We start from the raw sequence: 24,105 nt of genomic DNA, 5'->3' as shown, positions 1-24,105 counted from the left end.
AATCTGGGCCCTGATTCACCTATAATTTAAGCTTTGGTAAAGCAGGGGTAACTTAGTGGCTGCTAGTGGGGTAGAAAAGAGGAAAATCAGGCTAAGGATATTCCATAAAATATTAAGCAGATACAAACAGCAGTCCTCTGTCTATGATTATGCATAATGGGATGTGAATAATTATCTATACAATAGCTAATTTATATAATAATTGATGCAAACAAGTTGCTTAAAACACAGTTTCAAGAGATTTGTATTTTTCAGAACATATCTCTTATAAATACTTTCCCTTTCCTTTCTGTTTTATATTTTGTTTTACCCAGGTGGCATTTTACAGATATTAACCTGCAAACAAGGAGCCCAAATGCATTCTGTTGTGTTTCAGCACTGCTGTACTGGGGCCATCTTCGGATTGCCAGCACATAGATCACAATGAACCCACAGGATTCTTTGTCAGGACCTTTTAAACTCAGTGGAAGACCACTTGGATATTACAGCATAAAATGTATGTTTATGGACTGTGCCCATAACCAGAAACAGAGACCTGCTCATCACATGTGCAAAGAGGTAATTAGTCAAAAAACTTTATTTACAGTATATGGCAATAAGTGTGTTTACTGGTATGAAAGAATACAACTTTGCTTGCTGTTTTGCAAATACAGCTTTTTATTGTCCTTCAGTTACTTTCTGTTAAAAGTCTGCCTTTTGTCATCATAATTTTTTTAATATGTATGCAGCAAAAATGACTACTTTAAGCATCAATTTCCCAAACTTCAGTTTTCCTGCTGTAGCAGGCTAGATTTTTTTCACTCATTTTGCAGACTTTGCTGAAGGGAAATATATATTTTACTCCATTTTGAAAGATTATATTGATTTTTTTTTTATTTGGCAAAAAATTTTAGTAGACCTGAATTCTGCATCTTAAATTATGCAGCAATTCCTGTATTGCAATACTTTAGTTTCATTTTTAAGATATAAGTGTGAGAATACATTGTGCAAAATTTGTAATCTTTCAATAGACCTACTTTTCTATAGAATCATGGTAAATCCAAATTCAGATAGTCATTATGTAACGTGTTTCGGAAAAAGAAATGTTCCAGTAAATGTAGCAGAATTCAATTTTTTTCTGTAGAACAGTGTAACTTAAAATACTTTTTTTCACATCATTTGCACTGAGCTTCAATCTACTATAATATTTTAATGAAGGTTTACCATTCAGCTTTGAATGGTTATGATGCATATAAGTGTTTTTTTTTTCCTATTCCCCAGAACACTTTGGAACAGGAACATATGACTAGGCAGAGCAGATTGGTTATGACAGGCAACTCAGTAATAGGATCTGCAAGGCATCATGAAAGAATTATCAAATCAAATGGGAGTGAATTAGTCCCATAAGAAAAAGTTTGTTAATAGGGAAGCAAAAGCTTTTAGCTTTTACAGTAATATCTTCAATGAGCTGTAAAATAATGCATGAGAGAAAAAAAATCCCAGATCTCATAGCACTGACTATATTAATAATTAGCCATCACTAACTCCAGAGCGAGGCACAACTTGATAGGAATAATAAATCTGTACTATTTGGGTTAGTTATTTATACTTTGTAAAGGAAACACACCAGTGAGTGCTAGAGGTGTGAGAGCATCAGAGGAAGCTACAAATCTGGCAGTTGATTTCCAGGTCTGCTCTAGGCTCATTGTATAACCTTCCACTGACTTCTGCAATCCTGGGTAGGGACTTCAGCTCCTCAGCATTTCAGTTTTTCTCTTTAAAGTGGATGTTATGCTAACAGGCTGCTTATCCATTGCTTGGTTGAATATATAGGTATGAAAGGTGATTACGGGCATTACAGTTAGGGAGGATGACCCTGGGTCTCTGGTGCCTAGTCTGTGATGAGGTTTCCTCCGGAGTGTGTACCTCTGTGACAAGGGGCATCTCAATGGCCAGTGCTCCTGAACCATGCGCCCTCGAACTTTCCACCCTGAGTTTTGCCATCTGTAAAATGGGAGTGCTGGGAAATCCCTGCCTAAGGCCCTGCTGCAGTTGCTAGTTTGTACCTGTTGCTTTGCGCCCCTGAGATGTTACAGAGGGGCAAATGTGATTTATTTCAATAGCCAATTCCTTAAATCTAATAAGTTATTTAAAGAATAAATTAAAGCATTTAAAGAGCTCAAAGAATATGCAGACCAGGAGGAAACGTAATCCTGTTGCAAGGAGGAGACTGTCTACCGCTTTGCTCTCGCCACTGGGGCTCCACGCCCGCTCGCGGCACGGCCTGACGTCACCGCCCGCGGCGGCCGGGGCGGGGCGGGGCTGCGCTCTGGAACGGAGCCCGCGGTGCAGCGCAGGGCAGTAGCGGAGCGCGGTGTGGAGGGGCGTGCGGAGTCGCTGTGTTTGCATCATGGAGGAGTTCCTCCAGCGCGCCTGGGCCAAGCTGGTGAGTTGCGGCGGGCGCTAAAACTTCGCCTGATTTGCGGGTAACTGCAAGGATCCAGCTCGCGCCAGGCACCCCCGGGTGCAGCGCTTAGAAATGCCCCGCGGCAATTTTTCAGGGTTTTTAGGCAGCACTGTCATCCTTGGCGTCGATGAGCAGCATGGGCTGGGGCTTGTGACCTTTGCATGGGCTGTGGTATATTTTGAGGGGGTGTTTTCTTCTCTTACAAGTTGCAGCCCTGTAATTATTGCTGAATAATACTCTGCTTTGTGAATGTATGAGCCCAGGTTTGACAGGCATATAGGAGGTGGCAGCGTGCTGTTTTGGGATTATTGGGGGGTTTGTAGAGGCTTTGAGATGCATCAAGTTGCATAGTTGAGTGGGGAAAAAATTATATGAGAAGTTACTGAAAAACTGCCCCATGTCACTTCTGTGATTTGAATGTCACTGAGAGCACTGGCTAAGTTTGGGTAAGTAAGACTTAACTGAGGAATCTGCAAAGGTAATCAAGGACCAGCTCCATAACTGTGTCTCATCTGCTGTAGGTAGTTAATATTGTGTTAGGAGTCATATAGACATATATGGACAGTTTTCAAATGAGTCTGTTGGTAGGGTTGTGCTGAAACTGCAGTGCATTTATATTGTTAACAGTGGCTGATTGTCTGGCCCCAAACAATACTTTTTTTTTCCCCTTTATGTGCAGTGCAAAAGTAGAATGTTTTTAAGACTGGGATGATTTTAGCCCATCTTGTTTCCAATCGTGAGGGATGATTATCTGAGCAAAACTCAGTTTCATGGTTGTTACCTTTAGTGGGCTGTCTGCACTCCTGCTAGCTATCCCGGTTCTCAGGAGTAGGTTCAGTTATGGGGCTAATCATGGGTTAATAAAACAATCCTTCTGAAGTCTGGTGGTTTTGCCATGTTTTTTATGGGACTTGAGACCTATATGCTTGCAGGGTGTTCCCCCTCCCCCCTTGGAAAGCTGCTATAGATAACTTCATTGTTGATATTTAGAATAGTAGGATCTTCCTGGTTTTTGTAGACCTGTTATGAATCTCTGTAGACTGAGCAATCATAAAACAAAGATGTTTTTTTTTCCTATCCACATCATGCTCTATATGTAATAATTTGTAAAGGATGGTTTGTTATACCAGCACTTGTTATCCTGTGGATTTTAGAAATCAGAGTGAAGGTACTTCCTTGAGGAATGGCAAAATTGAAGAGAAAATGAATCCCTTAATGGCTCCCTGAATATTTATCTTTGTGCTGGCATATGTTAGGGTAAACTTCAAGTGTGTCATCTTGATGACATGACAGATAAAATCTTCTACTATGGCTTTTACGGGAGTTTGTAAAGCATTTCCCTTATGTTTTTATGTAAACAATCTAAACTTCAGTAGCCCTGCTAAAAGATATTGCAAAATACAGTTGCAAATACTTAATACACTTTCACATCAGAACTTCTTATATTGTAACCTTTGAACTGGAGATTAGGTTTTGACAAGTTTTCTACTGGAGTATATTAAGTGTGGTCGTCTTTAATACTAGTAGAAATTAATTATATTATGCTAGTGGTCCCCTTTGTCCCATTAGTAAATGCCAAGCAATATGGGCATCTTGATTCTATTACTAAAAGCAAATACTGCATTAAACTTGCTGAATAGCTATTGATAATCAGAGAGGAGTTTTTTTGGAAAACTATAATTTGAAGAAGCCCATGAAAAATAGAAAATATGGCTTCTTGAATTCAGCTGAAATGTGGAGCACAATAACTAAGCAGTAGACCTTTTTATACCTGCTGTGTGAGTAGGACTCCAGGTTTTGAACAGGTCTTCTGAACAGGAGAATCACAGGGGAGGTATCTTTCTGAATGTGATTTATGATTGTATGGTCATGTCAACTGAGGATGGCTGGGGAAGAAGAATCCTAGCACTAGAATGTTGAGAAAAAAATATAAATCTTATACCTTGACTTCTCTAATTTGCCCATTCACTTTGTACCCCACAGTATTCTGAAAAAGGTAAATGCAGAGTAGTTGAAGATTTGCATTCTGCTACACAAAAGGCTCATTAAATGGCTTCATTGCTTCTTGGTCAAGCCTTTTGTGGGGAATCTTTATCTGCTGATACAAGGTAGTAATGGACTGAGTTTAGGGCAAAGAAAGGGTACTGTCTTATTTGCCACTGATGTAAGGTAAAGCTGCCTGAAAACAGAACTATAGGGGAATGATACAGAATTAATAAGTTGTGTGTTTCTATGCTACTGCACCCACATCTGCAGAATACACTAAAGCCCTACAGTTGTATATCAGAGACCAGATGATGCTAGTCTTGCAGTGTGAGCATTTCAAACCATAGGTAATCTTATTAGGTTAAACTGATTACAGTGCACTGACTGCCTGAATACTACTCAGCATGAGTAAAGAAAATTTTTCTTTACTCATAAAAAAAAAAATTGCTCCAGACTGTGCAGGAGAACCTATTACTGCAAGTGCTTCATCATTCATTTGGATCTGGCTCCAGCCACAACCTTAATCAAGGCTATTTTTCTGCATGGAACAAATTTTAGCCTAGGAGTACACAACAAAAAGGCTGCGCTGCCATTCAGAGGGACCTGGACAGGCTGGAGAGTTGGGTGGAGAGGAACCTCCTGAAGTTCAACCAAGGCAAGTGCAGGGTCCTGCACCTGGGGAGGAATAACCCCATGCCCCAGGACAGGCTGGGGGCTGACCTGCTGGAGAGCAGCTCTGCCGAGAAGGACCTGGGAGTGCTGGTAGACAACAAGTTGACCATGAGCCAGCAGTGTGCCCTTGGGGCCAAGAAGGCCAAGGGTATCCTGGGCTGCATGAGGCAGAGTGTTGCCAGCAGGTCGAGGGAGGTGATCCTGCCCCTCTACTCAGCCCTGGGGAGGCCCCACCTGGAGTCCTGTGTCCAGTGCTGGGCTCCCCAGTGCAAGAGAGACATGGAGCTCCTGGAGAGAGTCCAGCGGAGGGCTACAAAGATGATGAGGGGACTGGAGCATCTCTCCTATGAGGAAAGGCTGAGGGAGCTGGGCCTGTTCAGCCTGGAGAAGAGAAGACTGAGGGGGGATCTGCTCAATGCATACAAGTATCTGAAGGGAGGGTGTCCAGAGGATGGGGCCAGACTCTTCTCAGTGGTGCCCAGGGACAGGGCGAGAGGCAACGGGCGTGAACAGAAACACAAGAAGGTCCCTCTGAGCATGAGGAAAAACTTCTTCACTGTGAGGGTGACAGAGCACTGGCACAGGTTGCCCAGAGGGGTGGTGGAGTCTCCTTCCCTGGAGATATTCAAAACCTGCCTGGACGCGATCCATTAGACTATTTTTTCTTTAAGAGCAATGAATTTTGGTTTTGTGACTTGTTGTGTAGTTGTAGAGCATTCTCAGTAATCTTAGATACAGGTTTTTTTTGTTTTTGTTTTTTTTAATTATGTATCATCTATGTAAAACTGAGGGGGAAAAACTTAGGAGGGAAAACATGGCAATGTAACAGGTGCTTTACTGAAAGATTGTATTTATGTTTCACTCCTGCAGTCTGTCCCTGCCCCCCCCCCGCTCTTTCCTAAGACTAATAATAACATGAGAATAGCTATACTAGGTGACACCAAAGGTCCCTCTAAACCAGTGTTCTGTCTTGGATAAGGAAAGATTATAAGAGATAGAACACATATGCCTGCTGATCAGGTTTTGAAAGCTTAGCTCAAAATTTGTATCTGGACTAACATGTTAGCCACTGATGGCGCCATCTTCCATATATTTGTCTAATTCTCTTATGGAATCCATTTATACTTTGGGTTCCAGAAAACCATTGAGACAGTAAGTTTTGCCATTTTATCATGTGCTCTATGTGTATGGGACAAAATCCCTTTTTGTTTGTTTTAACCCAACTGCCTGACAATTTTAATGGGTGTTCTACTTTTTTTTTATGCCTTGAATAAGTATTTCTCATTCACTTTCTCCAATGGCATTTTGCAAGTTGTATCATATCTGCCTTCTCTTTCCCCAAGCATTGCCAGGCTAAGTTTTTCTAGTGCTCTTCCTCATATGAGCACTGTTCCATCACTCTGATCATCCTTGTGACTTTTTTTCTGGAAATTTTATAATTTTATTAATCCTTTTGAAGTTATGGAGGCGAGAACTGCCTGTGGTATTTAAGGCATGAGTGCACAATAGACTTATGCAGTAGCATAACAGTGTTTCAGTTTTGTTCCCTTTTCTTAAGAGTTCTTGATATTCTACTTATTTATTTTATTGTCAGAAAGCATTTTTCTGATGCTTTCAGGGTATTATCTGCAGTGAATGTGAGTTATCTTTTCTGCACGGTAATACCCAACTTAAAGCCCATCTGATTGTGTATGGTACCTAAATATTACAGGTGGGGTTGTTTTACTACGTTTTTGTTAGTTTGCACTTCTCGGCTCTCATTTTCATTTGCTCTTTTTTTATCTAGTCCCTCAGCATCATGAGTCCTTTTTGCAGCTCTCATAGGCAGCTTTAGATTTGATTCTCTTGAATAAGTTGGTATTGTCTGCAGCTTTTGTCACCTCGTTATTTGCCTGTGTTTCCTACTGGAAATAATATTATTTATGGATATGGAGAACAGCACTTATCCCAGCACATATTCTTGTGGAGGATTCTTTGCAGATATTTTTCCTTCATTGTGAAAACTGACCTTTTATTCGTATCCTTTGTTTCCTGCCTTAATTCTTTAGTAAACCATGAGAGGATTTCCCCCCCCCCTTTTTTTTTTCTTTGATGATTTTGGTTTCTTCACTAGTCTCTGGGAAACTTGTCAATAGTGTTTTTGGAGATCCAAGTACAATACATTGACTAGGTTGTCCTCTGTGTGCTTGTTGATTTATTCAAAGAACTTCAAAAGATTCTGTAGAAAAATGTCATGCTTCACAAAATCTTGCTGTCTATTCCCCAGAATAATATATTATCGATGTGTTTGGTGGAAGGTGTCTCTCTCTCGGTCAGACTGTTTCAGGTACAGCTAATCTCTCAAGTGGGAGAAGAGTGACTGATTAATCAATACATCATCTTGTATAATTTAATTACAAAAATAAATCAAAAGTCTAAGGCTTCAGTGGTGTAACTTCAGAATGATTATCAAAATGTTAAAGGCACTTAAATAGAGAAGTAAAAATTCAGAAATTATTTCTGCAGTAATTCTCTGATGTGAAATGTTGCGTGCAACATGAGGTAATTAAATTTGGTATCTTTCAGGTAATCCTGCATGCTTCAGACTGTTTGCAGTGAAGCTGAATGACTGTTAGAAAGTAAAACAAGGGAGTCTATCAAGAAAGAAACCATAAGAATTTAAAAAATTGATAGAAGTCTCTTTGGGAGACACTGAGAAAGTTACTGCCAGCCAATACTTTTTTCCTGGCCTTAGGTCTGTGCTCAGTAGAGAGCCTAATGCTTCATATACTGACTTCAGGGAAGGTAAAGAGGACAGAACAAGTCCCAGAAAGGGCTTAATGCACAGACAGTACTGAGATATCCACATACTGCAGCAAACTGCTTCAAAGTACCAATTGAAGAATGGGTCTGCCTCTACAGAGAATGGCAGATTAGCTGAGGAAATAATCTTTCTAACTGCTGTGTCATCTTTAGCAGTTAAGTGTTGGGGTGGGGAATTATTCATTTTCAAGTTCTTTAAGACCCTTGCTGCCATAGAAAAAGAGACTATAGTGCCAAACCAATGTTACAACTGACAGAATAATACACTGGGAAATTAGGGAATTATGCCCCAGAGAGAGATATACTGAGAAAGATTGGACTGTGTCACTGGACATTTTCCAAAGTGAGGGCCAGGCCCATGACCAGGGAGATGCCCTTGAGAAACTACTAAAAGACTTCTAAGGCATTGCTTTGATAGCTATGAATGTTGTACTTGTTTCTGAGGCAGCAAAGTTCACAGAACAATTACTGATGATGGCATGACTTGAGCAGTTTTACATGACCACAGTTTAAAAACAAGCTGAGTCACTTATGTATTTATTCATATTGCCTTTTATCCACCTATCTGCAGTTCTGCTATCAATGATAGGCAGTGGTTACTTTGAAAATAATATTTGATTTAGATGGGATAAAGTGGTGGCTTTATGGGAAGGGAGAAAACATTTTAGGAGTGAAGCACAGTTATTTTCCCAGAAATTGCTGAACTTATCCAAGCAGAGGAAAAAAAGGTTTGAAGTGTCAAGACAAGCATTCAGGCCTTAGCTCCTCATATATCTTCTTTGCATTAGCCCAGCAGCACACAGAGGACTTGAGTCCATTTAGCAGTGCACTTACAGTATGTACAGCATTAAGAATATGAGTAATGGTATTGACTTCAGTGGGTCAATGCACGTGTGTAAGTTGTATACACTCTAAAATTGTTGCAGGATCAGAGACTTAAGGCTGATTAACCTTTTGTTCCTTAAATCAGTCAGAAGAATCCTGACTCTGAAGTGCCTGCTGGAGGAAAGTACATGGTTTCATCAATAATGTGGAAAAAAGAGTAAACATTGCACTAATGTAATTCTGAGATAATATTTAAACCAGGAATAGTTGTGAGCACTGCTGAGTGGATACAGTAATCTTAAAGGCTTACTGAGATGAGTAAAATGGATAAGAAATATGTTGGAAAAAATTCTAGTGCACAGTAATTCCAAATATATATTGTGTGTGTGTGTGGGGGGGGAAATCTGAGAACATAAAAATAGGAGGATGGAGATGGGAGCATTACTGTAATTTAAATGAGACATACTTGTAGTATGATATAACTGTAAAAAGTCAATGCAATTTTGGGATACAGACTTCATACCACATAATAAGGCAATAATAGTCCTTTATATGGTATATTTATATGTGCGTGCGTACACACACATCTTTATTAGGGAGAATTATATCCTGTGTTCTTAATCTGTCTCCTTGTCATCATTGCTGTTCAAAACTGAATGAAAGATTCAGCATGAAATTGGTTACCACATAACCAAAAGTACTCGTTAACTGGAGGAATAATTCAGAGAATCATAACAAAATGACTTAAAGGATTAACTTCCAAGGAAATATAAATGAACTAAGCATAAAGCTTCATTAAAGGACTGCTGAGCTGAGACATGAGAGCAGTCTGGATTGAAGGGATGCTAAAAGCTGGGCAAAGAAGGAATTATCAATTTATGCACATAGTTATAAATAAGAAATTGGAAAAAGGTCAACAGAGGCTTAATAACAAGAAAATATTTCCTGAAAGTGAGATCTTTTAGCTAGAAGAGTAGTCTCCCAAAGAAAGGAGAGGGAACCTCACCTTAAAAGCAAACCAAAATAAATTCCAAATTGGATGGAACATATGTAAAGCTACTTTAAAGAGTAACCCACAGTTGGAAAGAAAATATGCAGGGTGATTTAAGAGCTTTTCATGATTTTAAGCAAAGCCATGCAGACCCCAAATACGTAGCAGAAGCCGAGAGATAAAAATGTGCCCCCCCCCTCGGATTTTCTTGCTTTATGGATGGTAGAAATACAATTTTTCTTTTTAAACAATAGCCTATTTACCTTGGCATTTGTCGATCTCTGGTGCAGGGATATTTTTCTCCTTTTTCGTAAAAAAGAGGAGTGGAATGGAAGAATAAAACACATCTTGATGAATTCTCCCTTGGAAGAGGTGAAGTACATTGGAATGATCAAGATGAACCAAAATTGTAGCCTGAATAACTTTTTGGGTGTTGAATCATTTGTGTAGCTGGCATACTTTGTTCACTGTTTTACACAGACCTATGCTAGGTTCCAGAGGCACTTCAGTGCACTGTAAGTCAGTTTACCAAGAGATCACACTACAAATACCCTTATTTAATTGTGTTGCTGTGGTATTGGCTAGGATTCTGCTGTGCTAGATGTTGCACAAATATTTGACAGAAAAAATCTCTTCAGTCTCTGTCTTAAAGAGTCCACAAACTGAGTTGGAAAGCATGTAGGAAGAAGCAGAGGAATCCAAGGAAGTAGTAGGACAGTAATAGGAGTGGTAACGTTTTATGTATACTAACCTATTTGTAAGTATTTTGGCACAGGGGAGCTTTAAGTAGGAGTTTGAAAAAAGAAAATGGGGAGATTTGGAAATGTGTCTTTAAGCATAGGGACAGCATGAGGAAAAAATGTGAAGATCTAATTCCTATTTCTATCAGTCTTTTGTTATTGACCAGTTGGAGATAGATGCTAACTTTTCATTATTGAATAGGAGATGATAGATGAAGCAGATAAAGATTTGAAAAGGTTAGCAAACGAAGGTTAGAGATTCTGTTTAATGGGGTAGAGCAAGGAGAGTTGAGGGAGAGAGGCATGGATGCACAGAGCCAATATGGCAGGGTCAGAGTGATAGACTAGGGAAAAATTTTTCTCAGCAGGGCTCTGGAAGGTGCCAGATTACCCCTGTTGAAGCCGGAGAAAAGGACATTACTGTGAGTAAGCCATTGCATAATAGGAGCCTGAGTATTAGCTCTGAGGATGGGTAGGAGAGGTTGATCAGGAAGGATCTGCAAGACTTAGCTATAGCTAGGTTGTGTGTGTGTGGAGCCAGGAGATGTGTGCATCTAAACTGAACGTGATGCCACCATTAAGGGTCTGGGTGATGGACAGGATAGTTTTTGTTGTTTTGTCTACGAGAGAGAGGTGGAATAAAAGGAGAAGGAGTAAAAGCTTGGTTTTAGCCATGCTAAGTTTGAACTGATAGTGAGAGTCTGGCAAGGGGATATCAGGGAAAGAGTTTGGGATTTTAGTTTGAAAGGACAGGCCTGGAGCAGAACAAAGTCCTGTTTGTCAGCCTGCAGTTTTGAGAGAGATCAGATTCAGTGTTTAAATGACTTGATAACATCCCTGTAGTATTCTTTTTCTCCAAAGAAGACAAGCTGGTGCCAGCAATATTAGACTGGTCCATAACAACTGGAATGATATCACTTGTTCTAATGAGATGCTAATGTTAGACTGCAGCACAATAAGGAGGATAGAGGACTGACAGTGAAAAGGTTAGGAACATTTTAGAAAAGAATGACATCTGGATGATGTCAGACTGTTAACTTTCCTTGTTTACTGTATCATTTGACAGTAACTGAACAGTGTGTAACAGACCTAATGCACTGGCCCAGTTCAATTTTGCATAATCATAACCTACTTTTGTAAATTCCCCTCTAGCTTCAATTTATCAGTCTTGAGCCTCCTGACGTAACCTTTTGTCTATAGCAGTGTCATTTTGCACTGTAATTTTCTGATAAGAATGACCTGTTTCATACCATTTAGGAAACTCTGCTGGATCTTGGTAGCAATAATTGTGTTTAAATCTTTTTGTAATTGACACAGTTTTGATTCTGTTCTAGTTTCCTACATGGAAATGACTCTGTGTACAGTGCCTGACATTAAATAAATAGGTTAGCTAGTGAACCAGCCTTTGATTAAGCAACAGGCCATCACGCTGAAGTGACTTTTTTTCCTAATGGCTAATCTTATTGTACAATGATTACATTACACTACTGAGTATAAAAATTATCATACTTAATAAATATGTTTGCTTTTTATACAATAATGGTTAACAATTCTGAGCAAAGATGAGTTGATAGGGAAGAAGAATCCTCTGACTGTTTCTTTAGATGCTGCCACGTTTTTATAACTCATGGAAATAAGTGGAGACATAGAGTCTAGCTGGTATACTCACAGAGAACAGAGAAGGACAAATTCTGCTTGGTGAATCTTGTATAATCTTCTGCAGTCAGTGGGTTAGCAGGACAAGGAAGGAACTTTTATTTTGAGGGTGTTTTTTGGAGAAGCAGAATTGCTCCATTTGGGATTTATTTGACTCTTCAGAGAGGCAATGACAAACAGTAAATTTTGCAGCACTTGGAGGGACAGTTTCTCCTAAATATAGACAGTTGGCAAGTGATCAGTTGGCTGATTCAGCAGCTTTTTTACTTAAAGATTTTAACGCTCCGTCAAAGTCATTTGCAGGCATGGCTGGGTTACAGCTGAATAAAAAGGAAAGCAATGGTAGGTTAATTTGTTAGAAAAGCACACATCAATTTTTTGCCAATGCAGGTATAAAGTCCACATAAGTTTTATGTATGTTTGTCTAGTTTTCTTAAAGAAGAATCTACTTGAGACTTTATCCTGAGCAGCCACATTACTTAGAAGAGTAAATGGCCTTACATGATGTCCTGCTGCATTGTGTGTTTAAGAAATATGTCTTTATGAAATGCTGGAAGGGTTGGCTTGCTAGGTTCCTGAATTCTTTATTATATATATTCAAAGTGGATAGCCTTATTAAGCTGAAAGACCAGACATGAGTTTTAAAGCCATTGTTTCACTTCTGGCCTCTCTTAGTTTTTGGATTTATTTTTGTGTTGCTTTGAGCTTTTGGTCTTTTAATTCAGCAGGAATAAAATTAGGAATGATCCATTTGACTGAAACAGCTTAGGTGCAGAAAACAAACAAAATTTTTCTTTTTTTTTTGTGTGAAGATGGGGTTAGCTGTCCTTTCTCTTGACTTAGTTTGAGCAACAATTGAGATGGTAGCTGTGTAATTTGTTCACTAGCAAAAATATTGTAATTCAAATTTATGTGAATTATGTTTTTTTTTTCTTCTAAATGAATTACTGTTTAATTTGCAAGGGGTTTATAGACTGAATTGTATCAATAAAGCTAGTCTACAGTAAGAGATGATAAACTTCCTCCCTGCTACCCTTCACGGACATGTGTGTGTTTATCTCTTTGTGATATGATGGAAGTACAGACCCTTCACCAGTTTGAAGAGGCTAGCAATAGATAAAGCTGTACTCAGCTTTAAAATGATGCCTCTCAGCTATTATTTACATAAAAGTTTGCTTGTATGGGAGAGGGAGAAGCATGGAATGGCTTCCTTATACATTCCTTGCTTTTTATCTGCTCAGAACGGCTAGTCACATAAAGCACACACAAAAACATTTTTTTCTATGCTACAATGTGGAGTTTGTTCCTACCCTTGAGAATTTGACTCACACTAGGACTGCAGCAGTGGCAACCTTGGGAAGTCTAAGCAAAGGCAGTAGCATCATCCACTCTTTGGAAGAGTGGCATAGCTGAGGAAGCAACATTAAAGCCTTTATTCTGTAGATGAGACAGTGGAGCAGCTTGGAGTTCTAGTCTTTCATCTCCAGAGACATGGACTCATATCCTGTTTTAGGTCACATGAAAATGAGTTTAGTGGTCTAATCTTAGCAGCTGTTTGTTCACCTCTCAAAATCATTGTACAATTTTCAACCAGCAGCTATTTTATATCTTGGAATGAGAATGATAAAGGGTTTTCTGAGGTTGGGGCTGAAGTCTCTTGGTTGATCTGTTTTGCAGAGCTTGCAGAATAGTTGTTTGTGTGAGCCTGTCTCAAGGTCAAAGTCTTGACCTTCATGTAATAAAAAGCCCCCAAACCATAAACTTAGAAGCCCCCCCCCCCCCCCCACTGTGTGAGAATTGGGCTAGTTACAAGCCCACAGTCTGAAAAGAGAATTTGCATACAGAGTCTACATAAAGCACAAATTTATTTATAAAGAAAATCAACTGATCTAAAAAATATATTTTTAGTTAAGCTTAGGTAGATGCAAAGAGTCTCCCATCTGCTTGACTGAAAAAGTTGAGTTCTTGATTCTTGAAAATAGAGCAAGTTAGAGTATTATATGTGAGTTGCTTCTAAAATATTGTTATGGAAATGACTTATGCAATTTTTGTGTTCTGTATTTCTCTCCAGGTAAAACAATTTGAATGCATCCCATCACCGAATTGCATATGGAGGCACAAACTGTAGCTTAAGAAAATTTCAGGCTATTTCTCTCCCCCATCTTGTAGAACTTGCTTGGGAATTTTATTCTTGCTGTCAAATGCCTTGTAAGTTTTCCATTAGGTTGGGAATTCAAGTTCTACTCTGTGTTACAGTGATGAAAGTATGGAGTAACTTTACCAATTCTGATAGCATTAGTTTGTCTGTAGTGGAATAACAAAAGAGACTGTTTCAGTCTACTGAAATGGAACATTGAGCATTAAAATGGAGCATTTTAATGCTCGTGTATACCAGGCAGCAGTAAGCAAATGAACTTGCACTTCTTGCTTCCCTTTCCTCTCAGCTTTACAGCTTCTTATGAGTGGGAAGGAAGGAGATCTTTCTTCTTCCTTTTTTTTTTTCTTCTTTCTCTTGTATTTTTTCCCCTCTTTTCTCTCTCATCAGTGGGATACTGAATAGTCAGAGCCATGTTATTGCTAGGTGACTTTTAGGGGTGGGGATGTATGTGAAACTAATATGATGTTGCAGTATAAATTTCAATACTTTCAGGACTCTGTTACAATTACATTGTGGTTGTCCACACCTGCCTGTAATGTAGTTTGTCATTTCCTCCTGTACCAACAAATGAGCTACAGATTGGCTGTCTTGAACATCTTAGGATGTTCAAGATGAATCGTCCTTGTGTCTAGGGAGGCCCTTTCTAGAAAATCTTGAGACATACAAGAAAATTCCTGTGGTGACAGGGGAGAAGACCTTAATGAATAAGGCTGGTCTACATGGCATCCTTCATAAGTACTAAAAATTCAGTCCTCTTAGCTAAATTTATACCCCTAAAGAAAGTGGAAGCTAGACCTTACTTATGCCCCTATTGCATGCTATGGCTTTTGCCTTTCCAAGAAAAACTATGCAAGAAATAGAGTACTCTTGAATGCTTTATTTTCACTTTCATTTGAAGGAAATACGTGGAACTTTTATTGCTTGCTTTGAAACTATAAAGGAAGTGTTGAAACATACATGATAGTCACATTTGTGCAAGCTTTTCTCCAAAATCTAAAATAGGTCTGTTCTTCCATGCAGTCATAATTTGACATGCTCTTATGTGTATTTTCAAAGCTGGAGATTAATAAGTATGTAATTAACAGATATATTCAGAGCATCACAGGTTCTTGAGAACACATTTAAAGTCAACTGAGTGTCAGTTTTAACAGGAAACAGAGGCTGAGCTCCATCCCCTGGAGATCTCTGCAGAATCCACAGCTCCAGTTAATAGAACAGGTGACTGGATGTCACTGACACTATACACAGCTATAGCTGAAAGATAATTTATCTTCAAGCTAAAAAGATTTAGCCGACAATAAGCCATTCATCTATGACAGTCTAGAGTAGCTAAGGATTGGTGTGCTTTCTGATTCAAGCATGTATGTTTGTTTGTTTGTGTGTGTGGTTTTTTTTTTTTTTTTAGAGCAATGCATGGTCCTGAGTGTTTAGAAAATAAGTAATTCATTTTTGTGGTAATTTGATGCGAATTAATAGGAAGAGAGGAACATAAAATACACTGTTGTGTATAATGAGTGTTAGAAACCCTATTCTAGTAAGGAAATTAGCCAAAAGCGTGTAAGAATAGATGACAAGCAGGACAATGGAATTCTTGTGCATTTTCTTCATCTTTACAGAATACTTGGGTACTTACAAGGCCCATTCAATCCCTCTGCATTAACAGAGTCCTATGTTGAACAAGATTATGATCTGACACATTTAAGTTAGGAATAGCTTGTTGGAAATCAATGGAACTTTATTGTTTGAAATGGTTGGTGAATGAGACAGGGTCAAGGCCAATGTGTGAAAACCACAAAAAAAGGAAAAAAGTGGAAAGTAGAATGATAATATGAAAGATATTGCTGAAATTATTTATTGAATGCCCGAGTGCCCTATTTATGTTTGATTCCTGGTCCTGTCAAGAATCTAAAGAATGGGAAAAGCTCTCTTCAAGACTTCCTCCTTTTCCCTATGCTTACACAGTTTGTCTGCAATTACTAGTTACTATTGTTAGAGAGATATTAATTTCAGGAGCCGAGGTTTATAGAATTGCAAATGCTTCTGAGGGCATTTAATTAACTTAAATCAACATACCTAAAGTTAAAAATAGCTCAAACCCACTGAGCTTTAATAACTAGGTCTTTTTCCTAGCAAGTCCTTATAAATACACCTATAGAACAGTTGTATTGGGAGGCTAGAAGAGAAGTATAAATCAAGAGAACCAAATGTCAATTGAAAATGGTGGTGTATTTCCTATCACAGAGGTATGGGTTTTTCCCCTACCTTTCTTCTTTGTTGTGGTTAACTTCTGCTTTTGAGGTATCTATAAAAAGAGAGATTTTTCTGTTGGTTCTGAAGAAGGCTATGCTAGGCCACAATGTTATTGCTATTATTTGACAGCATGTTCTGTCATCCAGCACCTAATACTAAAGCTATCTAGTCTGTTTCTTAACACACTTTGTAAGTGCATCTTTTGTAGTGTCTCTGGAGAAAAGATATAAACAAGTCTTTTTTCTTCTTCTTTTTTTAGCTCTTAATCATCTGTTCTTTAATTACAGAGATTAATACCAAATCCTTGAATTGGACTTGCTATCAGTGGGGAGAAAAAGGAAGACGCAGGACACCAGTGTGATGTGTTCTTTGTAGCTAATTTTACTCAGTAAAATAAATGCACTCAGTAGAGTGAAGGCTGAGTAATGTCTCTTCTATTCCTGTCCCCAAGCCTGCATAGCTCCTATACCAGGAAGCCAGTAGAAGGATGGGAATGAAGCTGGGTGTAATTTGTTCCAGTTGTATCATGCTGATAATGAGGAGAACCAGAGCAAACATGACCATACATCTTACAAGCTTTGGGGTGGGGGTGGAAAACTGGATCCCTTTTCTGTTTGTACACACCTTCCATATGGGATGTTAGTTCCTGAGTAGATATCCCAAGTATTTACAGCCTTTTAAACTTATAGAGAAATAGTTCACTTATTTTCTAGAATATTAAATAGTGTCTGGAGAATATGCAGATGCTCTGTCCCACTGAACATAGCCAGCATATGTATCTGAGTATGTATACACACCCCCTCTACTTGTAAAGAGCTCAAAGTTCGTACCTGTGAGCACTTCTGCTTCTGTGATTTAGTAGTCTTACCTTTTGACAGTAAAATAAAACTGTGCTCCATAGAGGTCTCTCTAACCTCATCCCATCATAACCATTTTAAGTTGATTTATTTTCTTCATAGTCATGCATAAATTCTCAGAAACATAAAATGTGGGGTTATTTTAAAATAGTGAAGGATATCTAGGAGTTTAGTGTTAAGTCTGTATTATTGGTAATCTGGAGAGGGGAGCTTGGCTAAATAATCATTCATACAGTAAAGCTGGAAGAAAAGACAAAATATCTTTACCAATAATAATAAGAAATGGAGCAAGTAGTTGTTTGCTGTATTATTTCCACTAGCACAATTCAATGCTCTGTGTCATGACCAGAGGAAATAGGAGGAATATATTTTGGAGGAAATAGGAGAAGCATAGTAATACTGTTCCTGAAATTTGCCATGCTTCATACTCTTTCTGCAACTTTTCTTTAATTTGGGGTTCAGTATGAGCTTTAATTGATATTAATGTCAGATCTGTGATGTTTGGAGAATCTGTTTGCATTTATTAAGGCACTTATAGATCAGGGAACAATAATACTCCTGGAAAATTATTATCGTATTGCTATGTCTGCTTTGGACAGAATTTCTGAAATGTGTGTTGCCTCTTTCTTTCTTCTTTTTTCCTTTGCCTTTCAGAGTGATTATGCTGAGTCTCTGCTAGTTTAATTCTTGGGTACTGTCATGTTATTGCTATCATATAGCCATGATGGATGAAGGAACTGCTTAGACAGGCATCATCTATGATTTTGGTGTCCTGCTATTTGGAAAGTATTCAGACCTTCAAATCTGATTGCCATTTTTCTGACCAATTATATACTAATTAAGAGATTTTTGTCATTTAAATATTCTCTAATACATCATCTGAATGTTGTTTGCTTTTTAAATATATACTATATATATAACTTTATATACTATTCACATGGAGCAGAGTTAGATGTAGATTTCAGTTAAATGTGGTACAAAGTTTGCCCTTGTGCATTTTGAAATGATATTTGAAGCTGGATTTTCTCTTAATGTTAAGCACAACTATCACTTTGTATCCTTGACATTAATTGATTTCACAGACTGAATGTCAGCAGAGTAAAAATTGTGATTTCTCTTGCTAATGTTAACTGAAGCATGTTGCACAGGCCCAGTGCTCCACAATATGCTCTTCATAACAAAACAGGAATTTTATGTCATTCCCCAAGTTGATGGAAATCATTACAATGTATTCATAAGACTGACTTTAAAACTATGTTAGTACAATATTTTTCATATGACTTCAGCAAGAGGACCTGGATCTTCTCTGATAGTCATAATAGTCTATTGTTATCAGTAGACCTCATTCTCATGAAATATGCTTTTCCTATATTGCTATGCCTGTAATAACGACCTAAATCAGAAAGACTCTGCAGTCTGTCCCTTAAATAAATGTAACCAGCTTTCCGATCTGTTTGAGAAATCATATAGTGGAATATCTCAACTCTCTCTTAAGTCAGTATATTTTTTTTAAGACCTGGTGTGCCTTTTTTTTTTTTTTGTCCAGGAGTTGCAAATATTTGTTGCTATTTATACATATGAACTTCATCTAGTGCTTGAGATGAAATGCTGAAATAGGGCTGACTATAAACACATTGCCATTAGATCTTATCAGCTTTTCTTTGACTTGTACTGAGCAAAAATATTGTTCCTGTTTAGCTGATAAAAGAAAGGAAAGAATCATGCCCTGTTTATTTTTAATAGATGTTTCTAATTCCATTAATGTGGAATAGGTATCCTTTCAACAGCAATATAAGCCCAGCGCATGCCTCCCATATAAGGAGGGATTTAATAAAATTCTGTAATAATACATTGTGAAAACCATAATCAAAATGGATGAAATTGAGCCAAACCTTAACAAAAAGAGATCTCTAGGTGGCTTGTTCTCATATTTTGTTAATACTTACCCAACTTTTTAGACAGAAATGAAAGGTATAACATATCTTTAAAGAAATATTGTTGTGTAGGCTTTATAATATAGATACTGCATCAATTTACAGAATCACAGAATGGTTGAGGTTGGAAGGGACCTCTGGAGTTACTTACCTTGTAATTACACTTTAAATGATTTTATCTATTATTTCTGATACTTTAAAGCGATAGTAGATCATGTTCTCCATGATCATCTTTAATATCTTTAATGCTATATGCTGTCTAAACTATTTCTAGTCATCTCTATGTGACATACCTTTTATGAGACAAAATTGAACTACTGTGCCAGATAAAGTCTGACTGTGCAATCAATATGTTATTTACCAATACAGAAGCTCTCACTGCTGTCCAGGGTGGGTTTTTTTGGGCACTCCAGCAACAGTCTGGTCATAGGTCTATGTGAGAAAGATGTACTTATATTGCAGTTCCTGATGGATCTTGGCTGTGTTGGACTATTACTATGCTGACCAATAGAATTAACATCATCTGTTCCTTTGATTCTGTACTAATTGTCCTAGCCATGTTAAAATACAGCTCAGAGACGCATATGTTCTGTGTCAAGACAAAATAATGTGAAATGGAGCTGCAATTCAAAGTGACAATAATAGTTAATATTATTTGCATTATGGTCAGTTCAAGGTGTCATAGGCAAGTGTGATAAGATAGGATCCTTGCCCAAAATACGTAATGTGTAGATTCTTACTTACTTGGCATCCTGTGTAATGGGCATCGTGGGGCTATGTGGGACTTTGGAACCACTGTGGCACTGAACTCTGTGGTGCAAGAAGGAATGGGAAATGCAAGTTCAAGGCACTTAGACTCAATCTTATTGTAATAGAATTCCCTTATGGAAAAAGAAACTGCCAGTGGTAAGAAAGGGCTTTTGGGAAAATCTTTCTGGGGAATGGTGTTTGCAGCAGGCATAAAGGACAACAGAGGAGTACTGTGAATTGATTTCAGCATGGTAAAAGAAATAGCAACTAAAATAATAATGATGTAAAAAAAACGCTTCTCTTCAGATGCACTCTTACTAGAGAGTGGAGGGGGGAGACAAAGACATTTTTAGAATTATAGTGTGTTAAAACATATTGGAAAAAAAGGCAAAATTAAAAGTGACTTTGGCCTCTTGATCATCTCTTCCAGCTATGACTTTCTCTCTCAGCTAAAGGTGTGTAATGTATTTCTGTACAAGCCACTAATGGGAATGGAAGTAAGTCTGAAAGTCAAGATGGTGTCTATGATTTTGTTATTAGCATGGACTAGTTATACATCTTGAATCATTTAAAATATAGTTCATGATGAAAAGGAGACAAGTTTACACAGAAGTTTTGAAACAAAATGAAAGTGTAACTGTGCATAATAATGTTTGTGTTTGCATATATGTGTATATAAACAGAGTCATAAATACTTTATATACTGTATATTGACAAAAGTTCAGAAGAAACATTGAGATTGCAAGATGATACAAATTAAAAAAATCAGGAAAGGACAGAGTAAAAACTGCTTATACATTGTTCATATAAACACAGATAATTCAGTCTCATTGTATGATCACATACTGTATTTCTACAGGACTCTAGCCTCACTTGAGATTGTGGTCTTCTGTGTCATTTAGTGCGTATTGTCCAAGGTCTACACTCACTAAGAAACATTAAGCCGAGCACCAAAGGCTCCTGGACAGCACAGTATTCAAGTGTCTCCTAACTCTTGATAAATTTATTCTCAGCTGTAAAATTACTCTCTCCATTGTAGAGAAAAGTCTAAGGTTCTTAAACTCTCTGAGATCAGATGTTAAGTCTGTGACAGAGGCAAATAAACCAACTGCATTATTTGAGTCAAAGACCCTTGCCTTCACCAAGGAAAATCACCTTTTCTTTTTTTTTTTTCTTGTTTTTTTTTCCCCCTCTGACTGACTTTTGCTTTGCTCTCTACAATTCATTCAACTTCCACAGTGCACAATGTAGGGCATTATTGATGCCAGTCACCTCCTGATACACCGCAGAGCTGATTAATTTAATGTGGCAGGGGCATTCTGCTCCTCAGGCAAACGTGCTCCCTGTTTTTACCTCGTTTGTTTTTAATATCTCAAGGGATACCTTGATCCTGTAAGAGGCCAAACAATTCCCGAAGGGAATGAGTGCTATCAAGTCCTGTAAACTGATGTGCATCCCAGTCTCATCTTTGCACGTTAAGTGGCAAGTCAGGAAGGAGAAGAAAGACAAAGATACGCTGTGACTGGCTTTAGAGGCTAAAGATAACCTGGATTAGGAATATAACTTTTTCTTTTGCAGAGCTGAATTGTTATATGCTGTATGCTCATATTTGGTTGTTAGGTGGGAGCACTAATCATGTATAGAACATGTTAACTCGTTTACTGTTCAAATTAACATAGCATAAAAGGAAGAGAGGAACTTTTTTTTTTCCAGTAACTTCTTTGATAGAGAGTCCTATTGACAGGCTGTTGAAGCACTGCTGATTCAGGCTTAAATAATTGTTCTGTTGGGAACGTTTTTCTTGTTCAGTCATACTAGAGTATATCCTGCTTTGCCTTGGCAGGAAAGGCAGTGTAATATCTCTACTCAGCCTGAGGCCATTTAAGTAGGTTCCTGCCCCCCCCTCAAGTTAATCTTGTACCATAAAAACATGGGAGGGGGTGTTGGCTAAGACAGTGTATGTAATACCTGTCTAACTTAATGAGGGGTTTTATCTTGATGTTGGGGCAAAATTGGGATCAAAGCCTCTGGTGCCAACATTATGCTTCCAAAATGTGTGAGAACATGTATTGTGTTGACATGTATGTACCCTTGTTTACTCGAGAAATGACCCATTTTGAAAGTCAGACACTATCAAGTGCATCGTATACTGGCACCCCATGATCCAGTGCAAGTGGGGTCCCAAAGGTGGCACTAAAATCAAATTTTTTTGAGAAATAGATCATCTAAAGCTTAGAAAACATGAGGGAAAAATCAATGGCAAACCAGTAGATGGAATAAATCTAATTTTAAATTGAGCCAACAAGATTTTGATGTTTTTTATTCTGTGACACTTTTGATATTTAAATGGCATCTGTGCTTTATTTGATTACTGCAGCTATTCTTTTCAAATGAAAGCAGCATGTAGAAATCAGTGTTCATTTTCATTTTTCACAATGTGGATAACTGGTATGATAAATAAGTTAAAAGGTATTTCAAGAACAGGGAGAGCAGCTCTGTATGTAGACATATTCTGTAAAATTAATTCAAAATAAAAAGACAGTAGATGTTTTCAGTTGGTAGGAATTGTTTCTTGTACAGTATGAAGTTTGTCTGTCTCCAGAAGGCCAAATCAGAGCCTGTTGGTAATGCAGCAATGTTGAACTGAATTTTCAGCAGCAGTAACTGACTCTGCCAATTCTTGATTAAAAATGACTGGAAAAGAAAGCTTCCATCTTCTGGAAATTCCAGGAATGATCTCGGGACAGACCCTGCTTGCCTGGCTGCCATGTCAGATAGCTAGCCTGCCTCATTTCCATTAAAAATTTTGAAGAATCGGCATGCTCTTATGGAACAGTCTGATTTTGGGAAATGGTACTTTTTTATGGAACTCTCTTTAGAAAACTTTTGACTCTTAAATATAGCTCTTCAAGTATGAACTTCCGAAGACCAGTGTTTGTTCACCAAGGTTGTAGAAGTCTGTTCAACATCTGTGTATAGTGCAGTTACCACCAGAGAGGGTAGTATGGAGAAGACCAGGTGAAATATAGGGGGTGTGTGCATTTGTGTATATATGCATACATACATATACATATATAAATGTATGTGTATATCACTTAAGCTCCAGGTAGGTTCTATGTTCATGAGATACAAGGTGTGAAGGCCTTATGCTAGTCTTTGTTGTAGGTTAGTAGATTTACTGATCTTATTTAACACTAAAGATCTTAGGTATGTTTTATACCTCTCCACTTATTTCTGAGAGTGGCATCGAATTTTTATGACCATTCCACTTTCTTTCATCTTTTTTGTAAGGCTGTATCTCCCACACAAAAGCACATGGTGTGGATTTAGAAAATTGCCCTTTTATTTTGTATGGCGTTTGGCCAGTGGGATTGATATTTGTTGTAAAAACTATTTGTTAAGTCTTTAAGTAAAACAACATTGTGCAATAGAGATCCCATAGGTAATGGTTAAAGTATGTCAGACTTTAACTTTTCTCTATTAAATTATGTTCCTTAAGGAGGAATCAGCCATGCAACCATGCATATCACAACCATGTATATCACACAGGAGGTTCCATCTAAACCTGAGAAAAAACTTCTTTCCTGTGAGGGTGACAGAGCACTGGCACAGGTTGCCCAGAGAGGTAGTGGAGTCTCCTTCCCTGGAGATATTCAACACCGGTCTGGATGTGATCCTGGGCAATATGCTCTAGAGGACCCTGCTTGAGCAGGGGGGTTGGACTAGATGATCTCCAGAGGTCCCTTCCAACCTCAACCATTCTGTGATTCTGTGATTTAACAAAACTTTTTGCCTTAAGACAGTGAGCATTGTATAGGGCTTCCTGTTTATACTAGAAAAACTCTTCAACTTTTCTTGTTTTGCAAGATCATTGCAGTTTCTGTGTTAACAGAATAAAAAAAGGAAGATGCAATGCTTTCTGTGACTGGGATATTGTAATTTGATGAATGACTGTAGCAATATATCATAGCCAAAGTTTTTACAAACTTGATTGCCAATATATGCAGTACATTTGAATGAGTCAGCTGTTTGATGCAG

The 24,105-nt window shown here is 38.1% G+C and overlaps 1 protein-coding gene across 1 annotated transcript in view; it reads left to right on the top strand.

Annotated features, from left to right (window-relative positions):
• The first annotated feature begins 314 nt into the window (after positions 1-314).
• Positions 315-24,105, top strand: part of LOC104142796 (prune homolog 2 with BCH domain) — a 132,136-nt gene continuing 108,345 nt past the window's right edge. The window contains exon 1 of the mRNA XM_068925882.1: positions 315-558. Coding sequence (XP_068781983.1) covers positions 424-558 — 135 coding nt within the window. The 5' untranslated portion in view covers positions 315-423. The remainder of the gene's footprint in view (positions 559-24,105) is intronic.

The sequence above is a fragment of the Struthio camelus genome, chromosome W, assembly GCF_040807025.1.
Source record: "Struthio camelus isolate bStrCam1 chromosome W, bStrCam1.hap1, whole genome shotgun sequence".
Classification (NCBI taxonomy): domain Eukaryota; kingdom Metazoa; phylum Chordata; class Aves; order Struthioniformes; family Struthionidae; genus Struthio; species Struthio camelus.
The sequence above is the reverse complement of the archived record's forward strand: the minus strand, read 5'-3'. Positions and strand labels throughout refer to the sequence as shown.